General features: G+C 41.1%; 2 protein-coding genes across 3 annotated transcripts in view; one reads left to right on the plus strand and one right to left on the minus strand.

Annotated features, from left to right (window-relative positions):
* dtymk (deoxythymidylate kinase (thymidylate kinase)) overlaps nucleotides 1-24,140 on the plus strand; it is a 103,809-nt gene that overhangs the window by 34,666 nt on the left and 45,003 nt on the right. The window lies entirely within an intron of this gene.
* Nucleotides 120-24,140, minus strand: part of atg4b (autophagy related 4B, cysteine peptidase) — an 88,121-nt gene continuing 64,100 nt past the window's right edge. For both annotated transcript variants that reach the window (XM_080185165.1, XM_080185157.1), the window contains exons 7-13: nucleotides 9,835-9,914; nucleotides 5,795-5,997; nucleotides 4,158-4,236; nucleotides 3,394-3,539; nucleotides 1,806-1,862; nucleotides 339-426; nucleotides 120-234 (exon numbers count right to left, since the gene is read on the minus strand). In XM_080185165.1, coding sequence (XP_080041291.1) covers nucleotides 161-234; nucleotides 339-426; nucleotides 1,806-1,862; nucleotides 3,394-3,539; nucleotides 4,158-4,236; nucleotides 5,795-5,997; nucleotides 9,835-9,914 — 727 coding nt within the window. In that variant the 3' untranslated portion in view covers nucleotides 120-160. The remainder of the gene's footprint in view (nucleotides 235-338; nucleotides 427-1,805; nucleotides 1,863-3,393; nucleotides 3,540-4,157; nucleotides 4,237-5,794; nucleotides 5,998-9,834; nucleotides 9,915-24,140) is intronic.

Consider the following 24,140-nt stretch of genomic DNA (forward strand, 5'->3'; position numbering starts at 1 on the left):
GACCAGAACATTGTGCATCATCTGAGGTTCCCAGTGCACTGGTGGTAATGATGTGAATTCATGAAACCTGTGCCAATTTTCCAGTCCTTCAGAATATTGGCTGCGTGAGAATCACCGAACACTTCGCTCTTGAGAAACTGAATGCAGAAATGGTCCTGCTTTATAATGAGAGGATCTCAAAATCTTCATCCTCAGAATCAAAGAATCGTTCAAGCCTTTCAGAATCTGTAAAGTCTGAAGAAAGACAGATTCCAGTTACTTTAAAATTCTTGGGTTGATTTAGTGTGGTTCACGCAATAGTGATGGACTTCAACTCAACAGAAACATTTTAATGTTACCGGGAGTAAGGCAATGGACATCAGGGAAGCGAGCAGTCTGATAATCCATCAGCTCAAACATCAGTAGTGCATCTTTTTCCTGTGAAATCTGTAGTGAGAGATAAGTTTGAATGAGATTGGCAATAAACCAAGCTTTGTTCCAACGGCAACAAATGTACAATAGGTGGGAGAGCTGGTTGAATTAGTGTTGAGCCACAGTATGACAGGTGGGATGTTGCAGAATAAATCCCCATGAGATGAATATTCACATCACAGATACGAAGAACGTGCAGAAACAATCAAGGCCAGTCATTTAAGGCTTTAGGGAAAGATGAAAAAAAGCATGGAATTCAACTCCCAAAACAAATGATTAATCCCTAGCAAACCAATTAATAACAGAATTTGACTTGTAAAAGAACAAAAACACACAAGCAGGAGAAAATATTGCAACAATTAGAAACTAACCTTAAAGTAATTCTTTAGTTGAAAATGATTACTATGTTGATGTAATATGATGACATTACTTATAAAGCAACATACTTTGACTTACTGTTCAAATACCATTAGACGTTCCCAGCAATATTCAATCTGTGTGGGGAACTGCCATACTTTACCTCCCCACAAAACCTCAACTATATTCTCAGCTGCATCTTAAAATTAATAAGCAGATTGTTGAGGGAATATTCTAGAATCAAACATCAATTAAACTCAGTGTTAAAGTCTTTGTTTAATTACTTTATCGCCATAGCTTCCTCTCATTAGAATAATCATATATTTATTCCTCCTTGGACATTGGCAGTGCCAACACATTTTGTCTATCCTGAATAGTCTTATGAGATGGAGATGATGAATTGTCTCCTTGAACTGCTGCAGGCCATGTAGTATAAGTACACAGAAGACGCTTTTTTTCTGTAATGGTTTGATGCAAGTAGGTGGTTTGCCAGGCCATTTTAGAAGGTAGTTAAGAGACAGTCACACTATAATCAATATTTCATTACAGGGCACTGTACTCCCAAAACAAGATTTCCTTAACTCTCTTGAACAATGCCATGGGCAATCTACCATGAAGAAATAATTTGTGTTCCTTTACTTCCCCTCCTATCTTGAGCGTATTCACAAGTTCTTCACAGAAAATAGTATGAAGTTTTTTGAAACATCTATAGACAAATTCAGTACGACTTGCTGACACAGGTGAGAGTTCTACCTCTGAGCCATGGCTGACAGTTGGCAACTTTAGCACATTTAAATTGCTGCTGTGTAAATGGCATGCACAGATACTACAATCTCTAAATTGTTTTTCTAGTAAAGAAAAGGCATGAGAAAACTGCATCTCTCCCTGTGTTTACTTTCTAGGCTCACTGATCACAGACTGCTTTATAGATTAACAAACTAAAGGTGAACAGATTAAAAGTAAACAGATTGATAGAATCAATTAAAATAGATGTTTGGCTGTGAGGATCCAATTAATTTTAAGAGAATTAGTCATACCATTTTCATTCTTTTACACCAGTCATTAAAATCCTCCTCTGTGCTGCAGAAAAAACCCTGCAAAAAAACAAAACAGTTAAAGATTAACACCCAGCATCAGTGTTCACAGATAGTCAGCCACCTCTGATTTCCACCCAACAGATTGCAGATTGCGTGAAGCAGCAGCAGCCTGTATACATTGGATATTACTCTGGGAAAACCCAGTAAGGGAGGGGAAATAGTTACAAGGTTTTCATCCATCCTGGGCTGGATAGGAGGGTTTTGAGTGGGAGGACGGAAATTGGAGAGGATAGTTTGGGTGGCGTGATTAAAACAGTTGGAATTGAAACTAACCTGTTTTAAGGTTTCACTGGAGTGTTTATGGTTTCAAGGGAATGAAATAAATAATCGTGTTTTTGAGTTTAAAAATATAATTTAAACAAAATTATTACCAGGGCCAGGGGAGAATCACACAACAGCATTTCTGTTGGTGTAAATACTTGCTTTTACACACCCATTATAAATCATCAGGGTTGTCAGCAACATCAAATTTGTGGGCCTAAAAAGTTAATGGCACTAAGCAGGAATCTTTTAGCTTCACTGAATGATTTGTGATGATATCTTTTGGGAAGCCAAGCAACAGCAGCAGAAAATGAAAGAGCAAAGGGTCTCTGCCAGCAAGCCCGGGTTTTGTGCCATGTGACTCAGCTATTATCCAATCGTGCAGCACAAGCCACTTCCAGAGAACTGGACCTTTGCTTCTACTGATACAGAATTCCTCAAGCAAGATGAGAGAGCTGTGTCAGTGTGCCGGGAGTAGGAAAGAATTTAGATGCAGCTAGTGAATGGAACCATCCTCTCTCCTTTGCCCCTCCCTTCCATAACTCTCCAACAATGAAACAATGAAAGCTGCGGCATGGAGATGGCTTCCACTTCTATATAGGACAGGTATTCAAAAATGTAAAACAAAATCCGAGGGTTTTCCCCCCCAGCTGGTTGTACAGAACAAGTTAACAGTGTAGTTACTGACATCAGCGTTGTCACACTTATAGATAATTAATTGGATATTTTTGTCAACAATATGGAATAATGCTGTTAAACAAATCAAAGTACAGATTTTAATTTAATAGTCACCTCTAGGTCACAGACAAACTAACACAGTAGATTGTTATTACTCTTAATATTAATGACCAATGTTACATATAGATTGGCCAATATTTGTAAACAGCTGTCAACAATGGGCATCATTATTTTACTAAGATCTGAATGTTTGGTGAATTAATATGTGAATCTTGAAAAGGGAAAAAATATTATGCGTGACAGAGTTTAGAAGGATTAAAGGGCTCAGAAACAGGCGAAACACTGGGTTGCAGGACTTCTGTCGGGTTTTCTTATGCTTTGTCCAATACCAGTTCTAGCAGTAACTCCCATCACTGACAAATTATTAAAGCCTTCAGGGATCAACTGTAATTCTTGATTGCTATTTGTCAGCATGACAGTCCATTACCACCTAAAACACTGCAGAAAGATACTTATAAACTTCAAATTGGCTGTATTGGATTAGCAAAAGTGTTTTTGTTCTCAGCCAGTGTTGAGGTGGTGTACATACCACTGCAATGGAAGGGTCCAGGTCACAAATGTTCATTCTACAAGGAGGGTGCTGACAGTGGAAGCTCTCATCTTGTATAGAGAAGTCCTCAAGTGGCTCCACTACAGGCTGTGTTGTGTGTGGGTCAAGATAGATCAGCTCATCTTCTGCAAAACCAAATGACAGAAGAATTTTTATGGAAGTAACTGGCTCTTACCAAAGGATCCATTCACAAATCCACACAACCAAAGTTTTTATGTGACTTATTGATGACAGTTCCGGACGTGTATGTGTACAATTTGTAATATCTGGCTGAATAGTTGCATTAATTATCATTATTTGTAGAAATAATCATTAGCTCCTTTTTATAGAACATTAGTATTTGAAAAAGTTTCTCTTTGCCTAGTTGATGGTTAGTTAAACACCAAGGGATTTATTTGTTTGCTGTACACACACACACACAAAAATAAGGGGCTGGTTGTTCTGTTTAACTGAAAATAATTTGGAAACATATTTGCTGCATAATGCAGTCTTTTACTGAGTAGTTTCTAAGCACAACTCAGAAGGTAAAGCTACTTTACTGTCAGACTTCTGTGGCATTGCTAATGGTGCATCAGAGGACACCAACAGTATGATGGGGAAAATGTGCATCCCACTTAGTCTGATATTTACCCATTTTCCCATGTTCACTACTTACTTTTGATCACACCACTGCCCTGCTTAAAAATGTGGCATAAAGGGTGGGGGAGGATGGGAAGAGGGGGTGCATTTCAGCATTAACTGACCTACATATCCAATAAAATAATGGGCACTGTTTGGTTTTCCACCGATGACTCCAAGAGATTGTGGCATCATGAAGCATTTCTGGAAAAGAAACGCAAATTAATGATTGAAACAGACATGGAGGCAGGGGTGCGGGGGACACAGAAAAGCAGGGGTCAAGAAAGGGGTATGAAATTGTAAAAGGTGGTGAGCGAAGATGAGAAATGCAGAGAGATGTGGACATGGGGACCAAAGTCACATAAGCAATTAGTTGGACCGCTAACCAAAAGCTTGGATCAAAGAGTTCAGCTTTAAGGCACATCTTTGAAGGGAGAGGGAATGACAAGAGAAGCTTTTAAAGGAATGTCAGAGCTTTGCGCTCAGGCAGTTACCATTTCTGCTGCCAGTGGTGGAGTGATGGAAATTGGAAATGTGCAAAAGGCCAGAAGTGGAGAAGCAGAGATGTGGGAAGGTTGCAGGATTGTACGAGATTACAGAGATATGGAGGGGTGAGTCCATGGAGGGACAAGTATGAGAAAATTCAATTGAAAGTGATGGAGCACAAGTCAGTGTAGGTCAGCAAGCACAGCAAGAACAAGGTTTAGTTCAAAATGGAATATAGTAACAGCATTTGGTTGAGCTCCGGTTATAGAAGGTGGAAGTGGGAAGCTATCAAGGAGAACAAAAGGAACATTGAGTTCTAACAAATGGAATGGATCAGGGTTTCAGAATCAGATGAAATAAGGCAGGGACTGAGACAGGCAAAACTACGGAAGTGGAGTTAGTGGTTCTGGTGACGCAGCAGATGCAGAGTCAGCAGCTCAGCTCAGGGTCAAATAGGATGCCGAGATTGCAACAGCCTTATTCAGCCTCAGACAGTGACCAGGGAGAGTGTTGGAATCAATAATAAAAATTGAAAATGCTGGAAACATTCAGCAGGTCTGGCAGCATCTGTGGAGAGAGAAACAGAGTTAACGTTTTAGGTTGATGTCTTAGCACTGAAATGGTTAATGACCTGGCAGAGGAAGAGCATAAAGTGGAATTCTGTGACAGGAGGGATGCATTCAGTGACCAGGGAATAGAGTTTGCGACGGAGAACAAAGACAATGGCTTTCCAATATTGGAGAAAATTTCTGCCGGACTAGTAGATGTTAAACATGCAGCGTCACAAATCAGAGGCACTACAGGGGTAGAACCAAGTGTTGTCAGCATACATGGAATCTGACATTGCATTTTAAGATGATGTTACTAAAGTGTAGTATTATAGATGAGAAATAGGAGTGGGTCGAGGGTAGTTCAGTGGGAGATTCTGAAGGTAAAGGTACAAGAATGGGAAGACAAGCCATTGCAGGTGATGATTAGACAGATATGATGGGAATCATATGAATGCATTTCCATCCAGCTGGGCAATTGAGAAGAGATGCTAGAACAGAATGGTTTGGTTGATTAGAAGCTGCAGACAGGTTGATGAAGATAAGGATGGATAGTTTGCCATGGTCACAATGGAGCTGGTGCAGAGCACAAACATCTGCATAGACCTGTTGGTCAGCATGATCTATTTCTGTGCTAAAAATTAGATATAGATTTCCAGCATTCACATTTGTTTTCTTTTATATTCTTATTTAAATCCCCTGCATTCTGCTAGGGCAAGAAACTGTACCTTCAGTGTTTTGATGTAAGCTTCATTGATCTCACTGAGTCCCAGCCTTAGAGGTATTAGCAACACTAAGGGTTTCCATGCTAACGTGTCTTCTGAGCAATTTGCACCTGATGGATACCCATTGAATGGCCTCTGTCCATCAGTTTGTGGGAATGCTGCTGCTGCTGCCCCCACACATGGGCTCTCAGACTTGCACAAAATCTCTGTTACAAAACAAGATGTGAAACTGGTGAGGGCTTACTCCACTCAGTCCCATCCCTGCAAAAAAAAGCATCAACACCAAAGGCATTTGATAAAGTGTCCTAAAAGAGACCACTATTTGAAATTTAAGTTCATGAAATTGAAGACATATTATTGCCCTGCTTCAAAACTGACTGAGTGGAAGGAGACAGAGTAGGGTTACTGGATAGGAACTCAATGTGACATGTGGTGTCCTGAAAACATCTCTGTTGTGATGGCCATGATTCACCATATTGACTAACGTATGGGATGGGAAGTCACAAACATGCATTTGATTGGCCGAATAGCTTCCTTCTGTCCCGTAATGACTTTAATAAAAAGTTGTGTTTACACTTAACAGTATCAGTCCCTTAACTCATGTATCAGGCTTTGCAGTATTTCCTTAACAGCAAATAGGATTTAAGTAAAAATAGGACTTGCTGCCTTAGTGAGGTTTCAGGTTATCCGATTGCTGCCATGGGAGAGAGGACCATAATGTCTCCCTTTAAAACTACAATGTCTACGTGATATTCCTAGACATTGTGTCATTGGCTCATTGTGTCTGCACTGACAACAATCCCACCCAGGTTCTACCTCTGTAATTCATGTATTTATCTTGCTAATCCCCCTAACACTAAGGTGCAAGTCAGCATTGTCAATCAACCTAACCCTCACATCTGTGGACTGTGGGAGGAAACCCATGCAGACACGGGGAGAATGTGCAAACTCCACACAGGCACCTGAGGCCGGAATTGAACTCAGGTCCCTGGCGCTGCGAGACAGCAGTGCTAACCACTGTGCTACCATGTCACCCCTAAGTAACCACCTGCTTGAGTTCATTCAGGAAGTAAACTGATCATCCAATTGGAGATCAGAGCCAAGACTTTTGCTGCACAGCTACAATTAAAGATAAATAGGCTTCTATAATAATTTGTTGCATAAACACATCATCTGGTTACAAAGATCAGTAGGTATCAGAACAGGTCCCTGGTCTTTGCTGGTTTAGCTAATCTTAGTCATGGCAACAGTAGAAACAACAGATGATCCCAATGCTCTCTGTTAGGATTGGAAAATGGGACAAATTCCTGCTCCTAATGGCTTGTCATGCAAGTGCCCCATAACATTTACCATTGTGAGACAGCTATGATGACCCAATGGCAGCAAAAGCCCACCAACATTGTTGTCAAAGTTCTAGTAAAATAATGGTCAAAGTCAACAGGTCAAGCTCATGCAAGATCAATGATTATAGAGCCTTACCCTATCAAGGAAACAAAATCTTATGATAAATCTGAAGAAGAAATGAACAAGGGGAAAAGAGCTCAGGATGAATCTTGATACAACAGGTTTAAGTTAAATTTATGATGATGCAGTTTGTTTATATTAGGGTCTTGGCCTAAGCATAACACACGGATCAAGTCCAAGCTTGATGTCATCCAGTGATCACTTCCTGATCCATCAGAGTTCCTCACCTAGCTTTGGCAATATTTTTCCTATACTTATTAATACTAAAAGTAGTTTAATAGGGAGGTTAGTCTAAGCATTGAAAGAAGAAATACATGTTCAAAAATCATTTCTTTCTAAGTGGACAAGAAACCAATCCTTCAGAGATGGACAAAATCTGTCTACTACTACTGCACCAAGGTAATGAGTTCATGGCCCAACCTAGAAGCTACAGCACAGAATCTGGACTTATTCTTCAACACAATATGGATGGAGTGTGGAGTTGTTATCTGTCAAATGAGATGCGAACCAAGGCAGGCAGGAAAGATCTACTGGGGAACAGGAGAATTGTTCTGGTACATGGCAAACATAAATGCCTTCTGAAATGGCCTAACAAGCCACTCAGTTCAAGGGCAATTAGGAATGGTCAATAAATGCTGGCCCAGCCAGCAATGCCACATTCATGAATTAAGAAAACTGGTTAACACAATTAAAGCAATCAACCAGTCATTTATCTCAATGTTGTTTGAGAGATTTTATGAGATCAATTGTGGAAATTGGCCACATTACAATAATTACACCTCAAAAGCACTAAATAGACTGTAAAGTGTTTTGGGACTCCCCATGGATTCTATACAAATACAATTTCTCCCTTTCTCAATGCTAAAGTGATAAGTGAGATCAATTAGCCTCAGGCACTCTGCACTAAGGAGATAGAAATAAAAAAAAATCAGCCTGTTGTCTCTCCAATTGCTGGCAGCTATTACTTGCTGTAAAAAAACAATGAACAGGATTTTGGGTGGCACGGTAGCACAGTGGTTAGCACTGCTGCTTCACAGCTCCAGAGACCTGGGTTTGATTCCTGGCTCGGGTCACTGGCTGTGTGGAGTTTGCACGTTCTCCTTGTGTCTGCGTGTGTTTCCTCCAGGTGCTCCGGTTTCCTCCACAGTCCAAAGATGTGCAGGTTAGGTTGACTGGCCGTGTTAAAATTGCCCCTTAGTGTCCTGAGATGCTTAGGTTAGAGGGATTATTGGGTAAAATACATAGGGATATGGGGGTAGGGCCTGGGTGGGATTATGGTCGGTGCAGACTTGATGGGCTGAAGGGCCTCTTTCTGCACTGTAGGGTTCTGTGGATTAGATTAGCTGAATGATACCATTCAAGGTTTATGCATTAAGAATGGTCATGTAGGTGATCCAACTGGGGGGAAGGGGAGGGTAGACATAAGTGACAGGAACAAGGAGGAAAAAGAGTGTGTCCATAGATTAGTACGTTAGTCCTTTGGAGAGATAGGAGAATGCATGTACCATGAAAAGTATGTACATGTTCACACTGCACCATTAAACCAATATATTCCTGATACTGCACATTTATTGTTCACAATTATATCATACAGGCTTGAAATTCCTGAGTAGAAGGTGGCTACACCTTTTACATATTTGCATTGAAACAGCAGTAAAACCACAGCTATGCTGTGGTGATTGTATTAAATTATGAACACATGGTTGGGCCAAAGATCCTCCTGGAACATGGATTTCATTATTTAAATACACTTATAAATCAATACTTACTCCTTTGTGGCACTGCAGAGAGCTGTTAAGTAATTAATATTATGTGCAAGTGAAATAAGGTTAGAGGGCAAGGAATAATTGGACCTGGACATGCAGGCATAATTCAAAGTCCTTATTTGTTCAATATTTGGATTTTATCTAATGGCTTTGGTAACAGAAACAGGGTTAGTTACAGCACAAGAGTTTCTGTAGTGCAAGTTGAGTAAAAAAAAACTCGATACCTCTGTGCCCCCATTGACAAGTGTTTGGAATTAGTATGACAAGGTTACATAAGTAGTACCCAAGAGAAAGTTGGCAACATAAAGTAACATAAGACGTGCAGGCAGATAAGATTTTCAACATTATACAGATTACAAGAAAGATCAGGCTCAGGTGACCATTGCTGTCTCTTTCTAACATGGGGAAGAAACTATCTTAAGACCACCATGTCACATTTCTGAGAAATGTTCTACTGAAAATAAACAACTCTTAAGTGCAGTGACTTTATATTGGCAAAGGGACCAAATGTGTACAGATAGCTGGATCCTAGTAAGTGTAATGGAATTTACTATCTACTTATCCTAGTGTTACTTTAAGAAAAGTTGGTCAGGAGAATATCTTTTTCTCATATATCATGTAATTAAATTAACTCACAGTGACATGCAAGTCCCTAGATTAACAGCTAATTCAAAAGATTCCCTCAGAGATATACAGCATTGGGACTTGAGCCTACTACCTTACAAGAAAGATTGTAACATTCACAGTAGGTTCAGCCCCATGGAGGTAACCAGGAATACAGAACCTCAGATTGACTCCCATGCTAACACTTACTGATGTCGTCAATTATTACTGTGTTATCCATCGCAACATGAACTGCTAACGAGCTCCAGTTGTCAAAGAATGTGAGTTTCCTAAAAGAAATGATGAATATCATTATCCTCCATGAACCAGGACAAACAAAGCAAGTGCATGCACCTTGTCACATACCAGACCATGTAGACGAAGTCCCTGGTCCTAAGCAATTATCCAGCTATTTCATTCTTTGCCATCACTTAGTGTTGTGCGAAAGGCACATCTGCTCTTCCTAGCCCTACAATAGTTCTCAGACATTGCACCCTTTCCTAATTTATTAACAGCAGACAATTTATAGCACCCTCTCATCCACTAGCAGCGTCTAATTATTACACCTTTACCCTTCCTCCTCCAGCACCATGCAATTTCTCATGACATTCCCTACTTCATACCACATCCAACTCCTACCGATGAAAACAGTATATGGGTAATGGCAAAAGATGATTTGATGGACAGTTGGAAGTTTTTGTTATTGTAGCTTTTGTCATGTTCAAAGGTACAGTGGCACAGTGGTTAGTAATGCTGTCTCAGTGCCAAGGACCTGGGTTCAATTCCGACCATGGGTGACTGTCTGTGTGGAGTTTGCATGGGTTTTCTCCCGTGGTCCAAAGATCTGCAGGTTAGGTGGCTTGGCCATGCTAAATTGTCCCTTACTGTCCAAAGATGTGTAGGCTAATGTCATGGTAAATGCATGGGGTTAAAATGCTCTTTCGGAGTATCGGAGCTGACTCAATGGGCCAAAATGCCTCTGTAGCTTACCTTTCTGTGGCAGGATTAGGACTATTGACGAACATCTTTCTACCATTCTGTGATGGACAACTTTGAACTTGATGTGAGCCTGTATTTCAGACTGGTATGTAGTGTTGTATTACAGCTAATGGGCATTAAAGCCATGTCTTATCCTGTCCTCACCCTAATGCATTTCATTTTCAGGTGTGAAAGCATAGTGATCAGGAAAGGATATGTTCATATACAATACCTCAACACCTGCCCCAGCTGACTCTGCATAATTGAAAACATAACAGGAACCACAAATCTGCTGAATTAACAGGTTTGGTCTTACATTGGCCCACTAGATGTAATCCCTCAGATGAGGTGCTATGTGCGCTCTCAGATAGATATAAAACATCACGTGGCACTATTTCAAAGAGCAGAGAGCCCTGATGTCCAGGCCAATATTTATCCCTCAATCCACATCACCAAACAAAAGGTTATCTGGTAATTAGCACAATGCCATTTGTGGGATCTCATTGTGCAGAAATTGGCTATTCTTACAATACTTCAAAAGTACTTAATTAGCTACAAAGTGCTTTGAGCCTCCATGACCATGAAAGGCATAGTCAGTGGATTTCTTGTAGTAAAGTTGAGATAAATCAGAGAATATACTGTTTTGGATGCACGATATCACATAATACTCAATGTGTTATCCTGTGGTACTTGGAAGATTCAGCGTCTCAAAACATATAGATGGAGAGGACCTTCTTTCTAAGGCTTTTACTCGTGTTAACCAATTATAGCTGAGCCTGCAATTCTCATGATGCCACAGCCTGAAATATGAAGAATCTCCCAGCACGTGTCAAGTAGCTAACAGCTATAGTAGCTTGTTTTCATGAGCTTATTTTTCTAAATCAATTGAAAATAACTTCCAGCATAAAAGTTTTGGAATATTTGAGGCAAATGTTTCACAATAGATATTTTGAAATTCTGATTTTTACTTCAAAGAGCAGTGAAAGGAAGGATTACAGCAACTGCACTTTATTTTGTATACGTTCAAAATTCAATAACAGTGATTTTTACATCAGGACTCATCCAACTTCAGTGGATCAGGGAAATATTATTTATTTTCAAGGAATCAGCAAGAAAACATATCCTGCATTGGTTCTTGGGAATTAGTCTTGGAAATTTCTTTCAAATGCTTCCATTTTATTTCTACACCCAAACATCACCCATTCTTTTGGATTTTTCATGTGTAATTACACAAAACGTTGTCTATTGTTCATAAAAGGCAATGCCTAGCACATGCCTGTATCCATCACATCTCCGATGTCACATTTTCTAATTAATGCACTTTTCTAATGTCACCTTTACATTTGATTGTGAGAAATCTTAGATCCATAAATGATAAACCTAAAATGAATTTGTGCAGCATAGTGAAGAAGGAAACTACCAGTTAGGAATTTCCTAAACAACAGATCAAGATTCAGTAGTAGTCAGTAAACAAGTTACAAGGAACAGATAAGCCAAAGCAGATATTCTAAACATCTTTTCAAAAACCTTTTTGTTGCCATTTTGATTCCTTGGTCAGTGAATTGCACTTACCATAAATACAACTCAAAAGATACAACCTGCTGTTAGAAACTTCTGTTTGTAAGGTAAATTTCATTCTAACCATAAATTGTTCAACTTTGTCTATTAGATTTTGCCTCAACAACCAAGCTGTGACAAGGGCCTAAGGTGCAAGTCTAGCCTCAAGATATCCCAAATGTATGAAGGCCACTTTTACACTCTGGTGCAGTCCATGTACAATTATTCTGCTCAGACCCAGCCTTGTCCACCCTAACCAGCCCAGAGATATTCTCTGCGCAGCCAACCCAAATTTTCTATCCTAAAAAATTTGAGCCAATGTCGCTGCGAACAAGGCCCAGTGTGCATAGCACTTCCTTACTTATTTCCCATAATATCCAGGTGCCTCAAATATCATTGGATGTTAAACATACAGAAAGTTAACATACAGGTACAGTAGTAATTAGGAAAGCAAAAATTGTTAGCTTTTACGACAAACAGATTAGAGTGTAGGAGTAAAGAAGTCTTACTGCAATTGCACAGGGTCTTGCTAAGACCACATCTAGAGTACAGTACACAGTTTTGGTTTCATTTCTTAAGGAAAGATTTAACTGTCTTAGAAGGAGTGCAAAGTTTAACTATCTCAATTTCTATATTGTGGGATTGTCTTATGTGGTACAATTGAGTAAACTAGGCCTAGAATTCAGAAGAATGAGAAGTGATTTAATTAAGGGCTTGACAGGGCTCATGCGGACAGGAAGAGGTCCCAAAGAGAGAACCTGGAGAGGGAATCCAGGGAAAGGGGATAGGAAGATGTCCCAGATGTTAATTGGATGCAAGCCAGTTGGTGAAACAAACTTTTCTTTGTGAGAGAGTTTACTAACTTGTTCAGTCTCAGGTATTGTACCGTGCCACGGGACATGGTACATTGGTGAGACCATGCAGACTCTACGACAGCAAATGAATGAACGTTGCTCAACAATCACCAGGCAGGAGTGTTCCCTTCCTGTCGGGGAACACTTCAGCAGTCAAGGGCATTTAACCTCTGATCTTCGGGTAAGCGTTCTCCAAGGCAGCCTTCAAGACACATGCCAAAGCAGAACAACCGAGCAGAAACTGATAGCCAAGTTCCGTACGCATGAGTACGGTCTCAACCGGGATTTTGGGTTCATGTCACATTATCTGTAACTCCCATGACTTGCCTGGGCTCACAAAATCTCACGAACTGTCCTGGCTTGAGACAATTCACATCTCTTGAACCTGTGCTTAACACTCTCTCCACTTGTATTGTCTGCACCTGTAAAGACTTGACTACCTGTTAAGACTCACATTCCAAACATTACCTTATAATTGAGTTTGTGTCTCTATATGCCCTGTTTGTGAAACAAATCCTGCACTCACCTGAGGGAGGAGTAGTGCTCCAAAGGCTCGTGCCACCAAATTAACCTACTGGACTTCAACCTGGTTTTGTGAGACAACTTACTAAGCGGTGACATATTTCTCAACTTCGTTGGTGTGAACACTACAGATAGGATGAACTCAAAGGGTTAGTTTATTTGCACAAACTGTGGGAACAGTATAGCAGATTTGCCTGCTTTGCATTCATACAGTAAATGAAGAAGACAAAAGAAAGATTTTCAGACCAATTAACGGAGAGAAGATAATTATTGTTTCATGTGTGTTCCAAATCCCCAGTAGAGATAGTGTAGATGGGTCACATGTTCAAGCCTAGGCAAAGTGCTCCTTCTCTGAAACTACTTGTAGGATGGCAAACAGCTGACTGATTTTGCATGCCACAAGGCAACATTACTGGTTTCATAAATTAAGAGTTCTATGTCACATGAATCCCACCTCACCATTTTTTTTTAAATAAGGAATGTGATTCCCTCTTCTGGGCCACTGAGATTGTTAGATTTCCCAACCATTAAGAATTGAAAGGGATGCTGCAGAGCCTTTGTCTGGATCCAGCCTTTGGGCTGGATGTGAGATAGTGGTGGGGGACGGGAGGGTTAGAGGAATTGATAGGCGGTTCTGTGGGCAAAAGCGGGACTCCAGGATGGTGGTCTGCCTCCCTGGAGCTGGGGTACAGGACGTGTCGGAGAAGGTAGAGGGAATCTTGAAGGGCCAAGGGACCCAGGCGGATGTAATTATACATGTAGGAGAGAGGGACATAGGAAGGAAGAGTAGGGGGGAAATACGTAGGCAGTTCAGGGAGTTGGGAGCCAGGCTGAAGTGTAGGGCCTCCAGGATGGCAATCTCTGGGCTGCTGCCAGTGCCCAGCAATAGCAGGGATAAGAACAATGAGATCCTGCAGCTGAATGCGTGGCTGAGGGATTGGTGCAGGACAGAGGGTTTTAGTTTTGTTGACCATTGGGAAGTCTTTGCAAAGGAAGGGCACTTGTATAAGAGGGATAGGGAACACTTAAATGGGAAGGGGACACATATTTTAGCTGGGAGGTTGGCTGGAGTGTTTAGGCAGTGTTTAAACTAGTATGGAGGGGGGGTGGGAAGGAGAGAGACAGCTCAGGCACTGGGAGTGAGTTGGAGGTCATGGTAAGTCTAGTTGATAGGGAAATCCCCCAGGAGAAGGAGGGTCCGAGAGGGCCTGAGGGTCTTAGGTGCATCTGTTTTAATGCAAGGAGTGTGACGGGAAAGTCGGATGAACTTAGGGCCTTGATGTTCGCGAGGAATTTAGATGTGGTGGCAGTGACAGATGTGGTTAAAGGAAGGGCAGGACTGGCAGCTAAATGTTCCAGGGTATAAGTGTTTTAGGCATGATAGGGGAGGGTTGAAAAGAGGAGGGGGAGTGGCACTCTTAGTTAGGGAGCAGATCACAGCGGTGCAGAGGGAGGATAACATGGAGGGGTTGGAAATTGAGTCTTTGTGGGTGGAGTTGAGGAATAGGAAGGGGGCCATTACTATGCTAGGAGTGTACTATAGGCCGCCCGATAGCCCACGGGCAGTGGAAGAGGGTATATGGAGGGACATTTTGGATAAGTGTAGGAAGAATAGGATTGTTGTAGTGGGAGATTTTAATCTCCCTGGGGTGGATTGGAAGGTGCCTAGAGCTGGGGGGTCTGATGGGGAGGAATTCATAAGATGTGTATTGGAAGGATCCTTGCAACAGTATGTAGATAGCCCGACTAGAGAGGGGGCGATACTGGATTTAGTTCTGGGAAATGAGCCGGGTCAGGTGGTTGAGGTTGCGGTAGGTGAACATGTGGCTAATAGTGACCACAACTCTGTCTACTTTAGGATACGAATGGAAAAAGATGAGAGTTGTCCTAAGGGGAGGGTGCTAAATTGGGGGAAGGCTAGATACAGCCGGATTAGGCAGGAGCTTAGGGATACAGACTGGGATAGGCTGTTGGAAGGCAAGACCACGTTAGGCATGTGGGAGTCTTTCAAGGGAAAACTGCAAAGGGTGCAGGAAAGGCATGTGCCGGTTAGGAGAAAGGATGGGAAAGGTAGGATTAGGGAACCGTGGATTACTAGAGATATAGAAGACCTGGTTAGGAAGAAACGAGAGGCGTATGTCAGGTCTAAGCAGCTGGGAACGGAGAGAGCGTTGGAGGAATACAGAGAGAGTAGGAGGGATCTCAAACGGGGAGTTAGGAGAGCAAAGAGGGGGCATGAGATGGTTTTGGCAGGTAGGGTTAAGGAGAATCCAAAGGCATTTTACTGCTATCTTAAGAACAAAAGGGTGGCTAGGGGTAAAATCGGTCCTCTCAGGGACAGACGTGGGGAATTGTGCTTAGAGGCAGAGGGAATGGGGGAGATCCTGAATGAATACTTTGCGTCGGTATTCACGAAGGAGAGGGGCTTGATGTCTAGTACGGTCATTGAGGGAGCGGTAGACCAATTGAAAAATCTATTGATTACGAGGGAAGAAGTGTTAGGGCTTTTAGAGGGCATTAAAACCGATAAATCTCCGGGGCCCGATTGCATTTATCCTAGGCTGCTTACAGAGGCGAGGGATGAGATTGCTGGGTCTCTGACGCGAATCTTTGTCTCTTCTTTGGACACAGGTGAGGTCCCAGAGGACTGGAGGATAGTGAACGTGGTACCGTTGTTTAAAAAGGGTAGGAGGGATAGCCCAGGTAACTATAGGCCAGTGAGCTTAACGTCAGTGGTAGGTAAGTTGATGGAGAGGATTCTTAGGGATAGGATGTATGTGCACTTGGAGCGTTGCGATCTGATTAAGGATACGCAGCATGGCTTTGTCAAGGGGAAGTCTTGCCTTACGAATCTGGTAGAATTCTTTGAGGAGGTGACAAAAACGGTCGACGAAGGACGAGCCGTTGATGTCATCTATATGGATTTCAGTAAGGCGTTTGACAAAGTCCCTCATGGTAGGTTGGTACAGAAGATTAAAGCTCATGGGATATGTGGTCAGGTATCTAGATGGGTAGAGAACTAGCTTGCAAAGAGGAGTCAGAGAGTAGTTGTGGAGGGGTCTTTTTCTAGCTGGAGGTCTGTCACTAGTAGTGTGCCGCAGGGCTCGGTACTGGGACCTCTTCTCTTTGTAGTGTATATAAATGATTTGGAAGAGGGAGTAGGTGGTGTGATCAGCAAATTTGCTGATGACACCAAGATGGCTGGATTGGCGGGCAGTGAGGAGCAGTGTCTGGCAATATAGCAGGATATTGATAGGCTGGTTGATTGGGCAGATACATGGCAAATGGAGTTAAATCCGGATAAATGTGAGGTGATGCATTTTGGCTGGAATAATGTAGGGGGAAGTTATATGATAAAGGGTAAGCCCATAAGGAGTATAGAGTCGCAGTGAGACCTGGGGGTGCAAGTGCACAAGTCTTTGAAGGTGGCAGTGCAAGTGGAGAGTGTGGTGAAGAAAGCCTATGGTACGTTAGCCTTTATAGGAAGGGGTATAGAATATAAGAGCTGGAGTCTAATGTTGTAGTTGTACAGAATGTTGGTTAGGCCGCATTTGGAGTACTGCATACAGTTCTGGTCGCCTTACTACCGGAAGGACGTGGAGACTCTGGAGAGAGTGCAGAGGAGGTTTACCAGGATGTTGCCTGGTATGGAAGGACTGGGGTATGAGGAAAGATTGAAGAAATTGGGGCTCTTTTCCCTTGAAAGACGTCGACTGAGGGGGATCTAATAGAGGTATATAAAGATTATGAAGGGTATAGATAGAGTAAACAGAGGTAAGCTATTTCCTATAATAGAGACACGTAGGACAGGGGCCATGGACTTAAGGTGAGGGGGGAGCGGTACAACACAGATATTAGAGGGAGATTTTTCACACAGAGGGTAGTGGGGGTATGGAATGCTCTGCCAAGTAAGGTGGTGGAGACAAACACGCTGGAGTCCTTTAAGAGTAACTTAGACAGGCACATGACTGAGTTGGAGATGGGTGAAAATAGGAGAACCTTTTAAATAAGGGTCATTAGCATTGGGGCATCCCTGGTAATGTAAATGGGTATAGTATGATAATAATGTTTTTTCTCTTTTCATTCACAGGTTTTAAGTCGGTCCACCTCGTGTCCAATGAGGGGCATACATGCGATGGGTCGTACTGGGGCTGCTCTTGGTTGTTCGAGATTGGCCTAGTGCTTCATGTCGTTAGTGTGTGCCTAAACTGGACAAGATACTGGGCAAGACGACAGCTCAGTGACTATCGCTGATTGCTGTGCAGACACATGGATTTGGGCCGGTGTCTGTGGGAGTTTGCGCATTCTTCCCGTGCTTGCGTGGGTTTTCTCCGGGTGCTCCAGTTTCCTCCACACCCCAAAGATGTGCTGGTAGGCTGACTGGCAGGAATAAATTGTCCCTAAATCAGTTTCCCTCAATCTGGATGGCCATAAAACATTAGATAGGGGTCATGGGTAGAGAGGTGGACTGGTGGTGTTGAGATGGCGGCGCAGGCTCGTTGGGCCGAAGGGCCTGTTTCCCGGGCTGATTTTTGTTCTTTGTGCGCAAACAATTAAGACTCTGGTTGGCCAATCTGCATTATGAAATGCAGATGGTCTTTGAATTTGGTCTTTGCAGCCTATAGTGGGGTCATTTGTGGCTCTTCAAAGATAACGACATGCAAGTAGTTCTTTCTGATCAAGGATCACAGGCAGATATAATTTCAGCCATTTTAAAAAGTATTTGTCCAGGTCTAAAAATTTCAGAAATAGCCACATGGATATCAATTTTTTTTTTAAATTACAAAAAATTAGAGATGAGGAGGAATTTCTTCAGCCAGAGTGCGGTAATCTGTAGAACTCTTTGCTGCTGAAGGCTATGGAGGCCAGGTCATTGAGTGCCTTTAAGACAGAGATAGATAGGTTCTTGATTAATAAGGGGATCGAGGATTACAAGGAAAAGGCAAGAGAATGGGGATGAGAAAAATATCAGCCATGATTGAATGGCGGAGCAGACTCAATGGCCTAATTCTGCTCCTGTGTCTTGTGATCTTAGTGCCTTCACAGCTCTCCTACATAAACAGGGAATAGCTAGGACACTGTGTATGTGCCCTTGAACCAAATAAAAATAATCAAATTCACAGGGTGACAGCCCCTTAAAGGAGCATTGTGTAATCATGTACTCAAAGAGAATGAAAACTCATCAACTATTTCTCTCCACCTTAATGTAATTGATATGACATTGACACCAGAGAGAGGGTGAGGGGGGGGTGCGTGGTGATGGTGTGGAGGCCGGAGGGTGAGGGGGGGTGTAGGAACGATGACCTGGGAAGGAGCTACCAGAAGTAGACAACCAGAAAGAACCACAGGGCACAAATTACAATGGAAAAGGAACAATGAAAGAGGCTCCAAGCAATATAACAGTTAACAGATCCAGGAATTGAGGAATTGAACGAAAGCTGAAAAATTAGCAAAACGTTGGTGACTCTATGCTGTTTGGGGCAAAGGTAATCCTTGGAGCAGTTGTATTCTTTTAAGTGTGGGTGAAGAGCTGCAAGTTGTGTACATTGTTTGGTATTGGAGTGCCAACTTGGAAATCCAGGTGAACCTAGTCTCAGGAGATGAAACTGAAATCCTGGGAGTTGAGCAGTCAGTGAGGCAGGTCCAAACTGGAGTCACTTTTAGGGGGAATTTTAAGGCTCAATATTTGAAACACAAGAGTGAAGACTTGCAATTCCTCATAAGGGAGATAGTTTTAATAAGATTGTGAAACTCTGAACACTAATATCTAAATAGGTTGCTGCAAAATCCGTGGATTCTGTCTTGGTTAAATCTGCCATTTATTGTGCAGTGTTATGTTTGACCACAGTTTGCCTGTTAGTTTACAGGTAGCTCATGTTGATTCTTAATGTTAGAGTACAAGATAGATATTATAAATTGGATTATTTTTCTGACTTGTATAGTAAGGATTGTTTCCTTTCTTCAGAATCTTGTGGTTTTATTTTATTTCCATTTTGTCAACTTGAAACAAAAAAATGACTGGTCCCTAACCAAATCATACCATAAACTTTGGGGTCTAGTCCAGGATTATAACCGGGCGGGCATTTAAGACTAAGATGAGATGGAAATATTTTTATTCTAAAAATTGAGAACCTTTGGAATTCTCTGCAGCAAAGAGCTGTGAATGCTCAGTTGTTGAATATATTTAAGCCAGAAATCAATACATTTTTAAATACTAAGAAAATCAAGGGATATGAGCATGGTGCAGGAGGGTGTGGCTGAGGGAGAAGATCAATCACAATCTTAATGATTGGAGTAATGGGCCCATAAAGCCAAATGTTCTAATCTCATGTTGTAATTTGATAGTCTATTAAATTGCATTTATTCATAGGAACATAATCCAGGCCAATAACTAATTCATATGCACCTAATAAATCACCCCTAAATTAGTGGATTAAGGGTGTATTTAAATATGGTGTTCTCCCACTTCTCAAAAAGAAATGTGGCTGCATACATGTTTCTATTGAACTGCATTTGCTACTTATTCGCTTACTTCCTAATCTACATCCTTGTAGTCTTTTGCATTTTCAGTTTGTCACGCCCAATCTGCTATCAAAATATAGGAATGATATCAATCTGGAGCCATCTAGTTGGTGGCCAAATGAAATAGGCAATTGTACTGAAAAGAACTGAATTTGTTGAGAGCCTTGACAGGCAAATAATTTCCAGGAGTGGTGAGAAAAGAGACCGAGGGGAAAGAAGCCATATAGTACAAAAAGAGCTATTTAGCCTGACTGCTTAATGTCAAGGCTTATACTCCAAAAAAAAACCCATCCTTCCACCTGAACTCTCTCTTCCCAACCTACATTCATATCCCTCTATTCGATCTCCCTCGTTCATTAGGGACACGGAATCACCAAAGTTGATGCAAGGAACATAACAGTCGTATAGAAACTAACGGCACTGAAAAGTGAGAACTATTCCCAGGGATTCAAGGAAGTATTTGAAAACATTGCCGATGTCCCAACTATAATCATGTCTTTAGATTGGAAAATCCGTTAATTAAGAAAGGGAAAACAGGGAATTATAGACCAGTCATTTGTTTTATTTATTCTTTCATGGATCTGGGCGTTGCTAACAAGGCCAGCATTTGTTGCCCAATTCTTGCCCCTTGAGGGCAACCACATTGCTGGGGATCTGGAGTCACGCGTAAGCCAGACTAGGTAAGGATGGCAGGTTTTTAAAACAATCGACAATGGTTTCATCATTCGACTTTTAATTCCAGACTTTTTAAAAGAAATAGCAAATTTCACCATCTGCTGTGGTAAGATTCAAACCTGGGTCTTGAGAATTACCCTGGGTCTCTGGATGACTAGTTGAGTGGCAATACCACTATGCCACTGCCTCTTCTAGATTAATAGCCTAATACCTATTGTCAGGAAATAATTGGAGTCTATATTTATGGTTAGAGTTAAAATTTTAAAAATAGACCAAAGAGCACCAAACTTTTTCAGCTCATCACAGGTCTGCAGAGATCTGAAAAAGGACAATTCTGATTGATTTTTTTTGAAAGAGTCGATTGAAATAATGGAATAGGGAATGTCATGAATATCAATTACATGGAATTCTAGAAAGTTTTTGATAAAATGCTGCACACAGCATTGTTAGCTAAAGTTGAAATTAGTGAACATGAAGGCAAAAAAATCTGGCTAGAAAATAGATTGATCAGAAGACAGATAATGAGCTGTTTATTCTAATTAGCAAGAGGTGTCAGTGTCCTCCAGGTGATGGCGCCTCAACTATATTATATTTATTTAACTATATTTATTTGCATCTTAGATGCTGGAACAGAGAAGCTCATTGTCCAATTCTCACTGGAGTTTACAAGAAATGATCTTATTGAAAAATACAAGATTCTGAGGGGATTTGACAGGGTGGATGCCAGAAGAATCATAGAATCTCTGCAATGCAGATGGCCCATCGAGTTTGCACCGATGCTCCGCCACAGCATCCCATCCAGGCTCTGTCTCTGTAACCCTGAAACCGGAGCACCCAGAGGAAACCCATGCAGACACAGAATGTGCAAACTCTACAGAGCCACCCAAGGCCAAAATTGAACGCTGGCGCTGTGAAGCAGCAGTGCTAACCACTGTGCCATCCACACGGCATGGTTAGTCCAGAACTAGGCATGGCATAGTGAGTGTAGAATTAGGGGGCACAGTTTAAAAATAATGGATCTCCTATTTAAGACAGAGGAGAGGAGGCATTTCTTTTTCTCTCAGAGGGTTTTAGGCTTTGGAGTTATTTCTCACAGAAAGGAGTGAAGGCTGGGTCATTGAATTTATTCAAGGCCAAATTCAACAGATTTTTGATCAACAAAGGATGATTGAGGGGACGGCAAGCAAGAAAGTGGAGTTAAAGTCACAATTGGATCAGTCATGATCTTATCAAATGGCAAGACAGACTTGAAGGATCAAATGCCCTACTGGTGCTTCTATTTCTTATGATTCTTTGTCAATGACACGAGATCTGCTGGCATTGTAAGCGGTTAGATGGAAGCATTAATTAAAGAAGTTAGAGTAACTGAATGGAGAAAACATTTCAATAGGGGCAAGGGGTCGTTCAATTAGAAAAAAAACTGAAAAACAGGGTACTTTCTAAGAGATGAAAAGCTAGAAACAATGGAAGCCCAATGAGATTTTGGAGGTTTATGTCCAATGATCATTAAAATATCATGAATGGACATAAAAAAAATCTAAGGCTAATGAGTTGTTGGATATTGTATCTCAGGGGTAGAATACAATGAGGGTAGTAAATTATACTTCAGCTAAGCAAAAGCCTCATTAGATCACACAGGAAGGCAGAAAAGTGAATTTGAGGCCACACTCAGATCAGCCTTGATCTCACTGAATGGTAGAGCAGGCTTGTAGGGTCTGCTTCTATTTCCTTTATCATGTTCTCATGCCTGGAATACCGGGTGAGTTTTGACCACCACACCTTAGGAAGAATATATTTGGTCTTTTGAGGGTGTTCAGCACAGATTTACCAGAATGATGCCTGGACTCTTAAGGGATAAATTACAAGAAGAAATTACACAAAAACATATATTCCCTGGAATTTTGACAGAGAAGTAATTTGATCCAAGTACTCAAAGATTTTAAGGGGAACTGACAGTTTCTACATATCTGCCCTATTTCCACAGACAGGGAGTCTGGGTCAAGGGGATATAGCTTAAAAATTAGTGGCAGGCACTTCAGGAGAAAACTTAGAAAATAGTTACTTAGAAGATAATCACTGAATAGGTTTGAGGGAATAAATAACATCCTCCACTTCCTACATTCTTAAATCTCCCCTTAAATGTGGCAATATGAGTTGTGAATGATTGAAACAGAAATACCCACATAGTCAGCAATCTTCAAAGAGAGAGGAGAGAAAAAGAGGGAATGATCCAAGATAAAGGCAAGTAGAGGGAGTCAAAGAATAACAATGGTAACAGTTACTTAAAGGCCCTTGAAGAACAGATGGCAATAATAGCTAAGAAATGCTGCAGATGTTTATGACTTTCCTCAAGCTGTTAATTTAACAGAGATACTAACTTATTAAATAAAACAAGACGTTAAAATAACATACAGTATCTGCCTGATATCAATCATTACCTTTCTGTTCATGAACAAGAAATCATATTAAATATACTGAGTAATAACCTTAATCATAAAATGACTAATATTTGAGCTATAGTTTGAGGATCCTCACAAAAGCAATAATCTATTAAAAATCCTTCAGATGTACATCATATTATTGCATTCCATTGTAATTTTTGTACGTTCACATTTACAACAGAAACTGCCTATGCAAGTGTGATTATGTCTACTTCCTGGAGGCACTGCAGCACCACCACCACCTACAATAGGGTGGAATTACAACATGACATCTTTACAGAGGCAGTTTTCAGTACAACTCAGGACACAATATTATTTTATGGAAATGTATATAAAAATGTCAGTATATGAAATCAAAGTAGTGACTTGTCCACACCCTACGGTTTCCACCTCCACTTCACCTGATTACCATATTTGACTCCCTATTCACCACAGGAATTGCAGGTATTTAACTCCCTATTCACCACAGGAATATCCATCACATGGCCTGCTATGCCAATAACTCCTTATGGAACTTCCCATTTTAATTATGTCCCCACCTATCCAATGTTGGATATAATCCTTTTTCCTGTGGTAGCCATTATGTTTTAATGGGATTTTTCAATGAATATTATAGTCTGTAACACTGAAATACTTGAAAAGAAAGATTCTCGGGTGTACACACTTAGTCTCTAGATCAGGGACCAAACTTTTCAGTACGAGGGCCATATTGTACATTTCACATATTTTTGAGGGGCCAAAGGAAAAAAATTAGTTTTATAAATGAATGAATAAAATTTTAATGAATAAGTTTTATTTGGATCATCTTTGTAATCAGCATATGATTCCAAACAAAAGAGAAATGTGACAATTACAAAGAAACAATGCCACGCTTACACTGAAAAATGATATATAATGAGTAAAAATGTTAAACATTAGCAAATGCTCTGACATAATAATCAATTACTTAACTGCAGATGAGAAAAGC

This window comes from Carcharhinus amblyrhynchos, chromosome 3, assembly GCF_965287045.1.
Source record: "Carcharhinus amblyrhynchos chromosome 3, sCarAmb.v2.hapA, whole genome shotgun sequence".
Classification (NCBI taxonomy): Eukaryota; Metazoa; Chordata; class Chondrichthyes; order Carcharhiniformes; family Carcharhinidae; genus Carcharhinus; species Carcharhinus amblyrhynchos.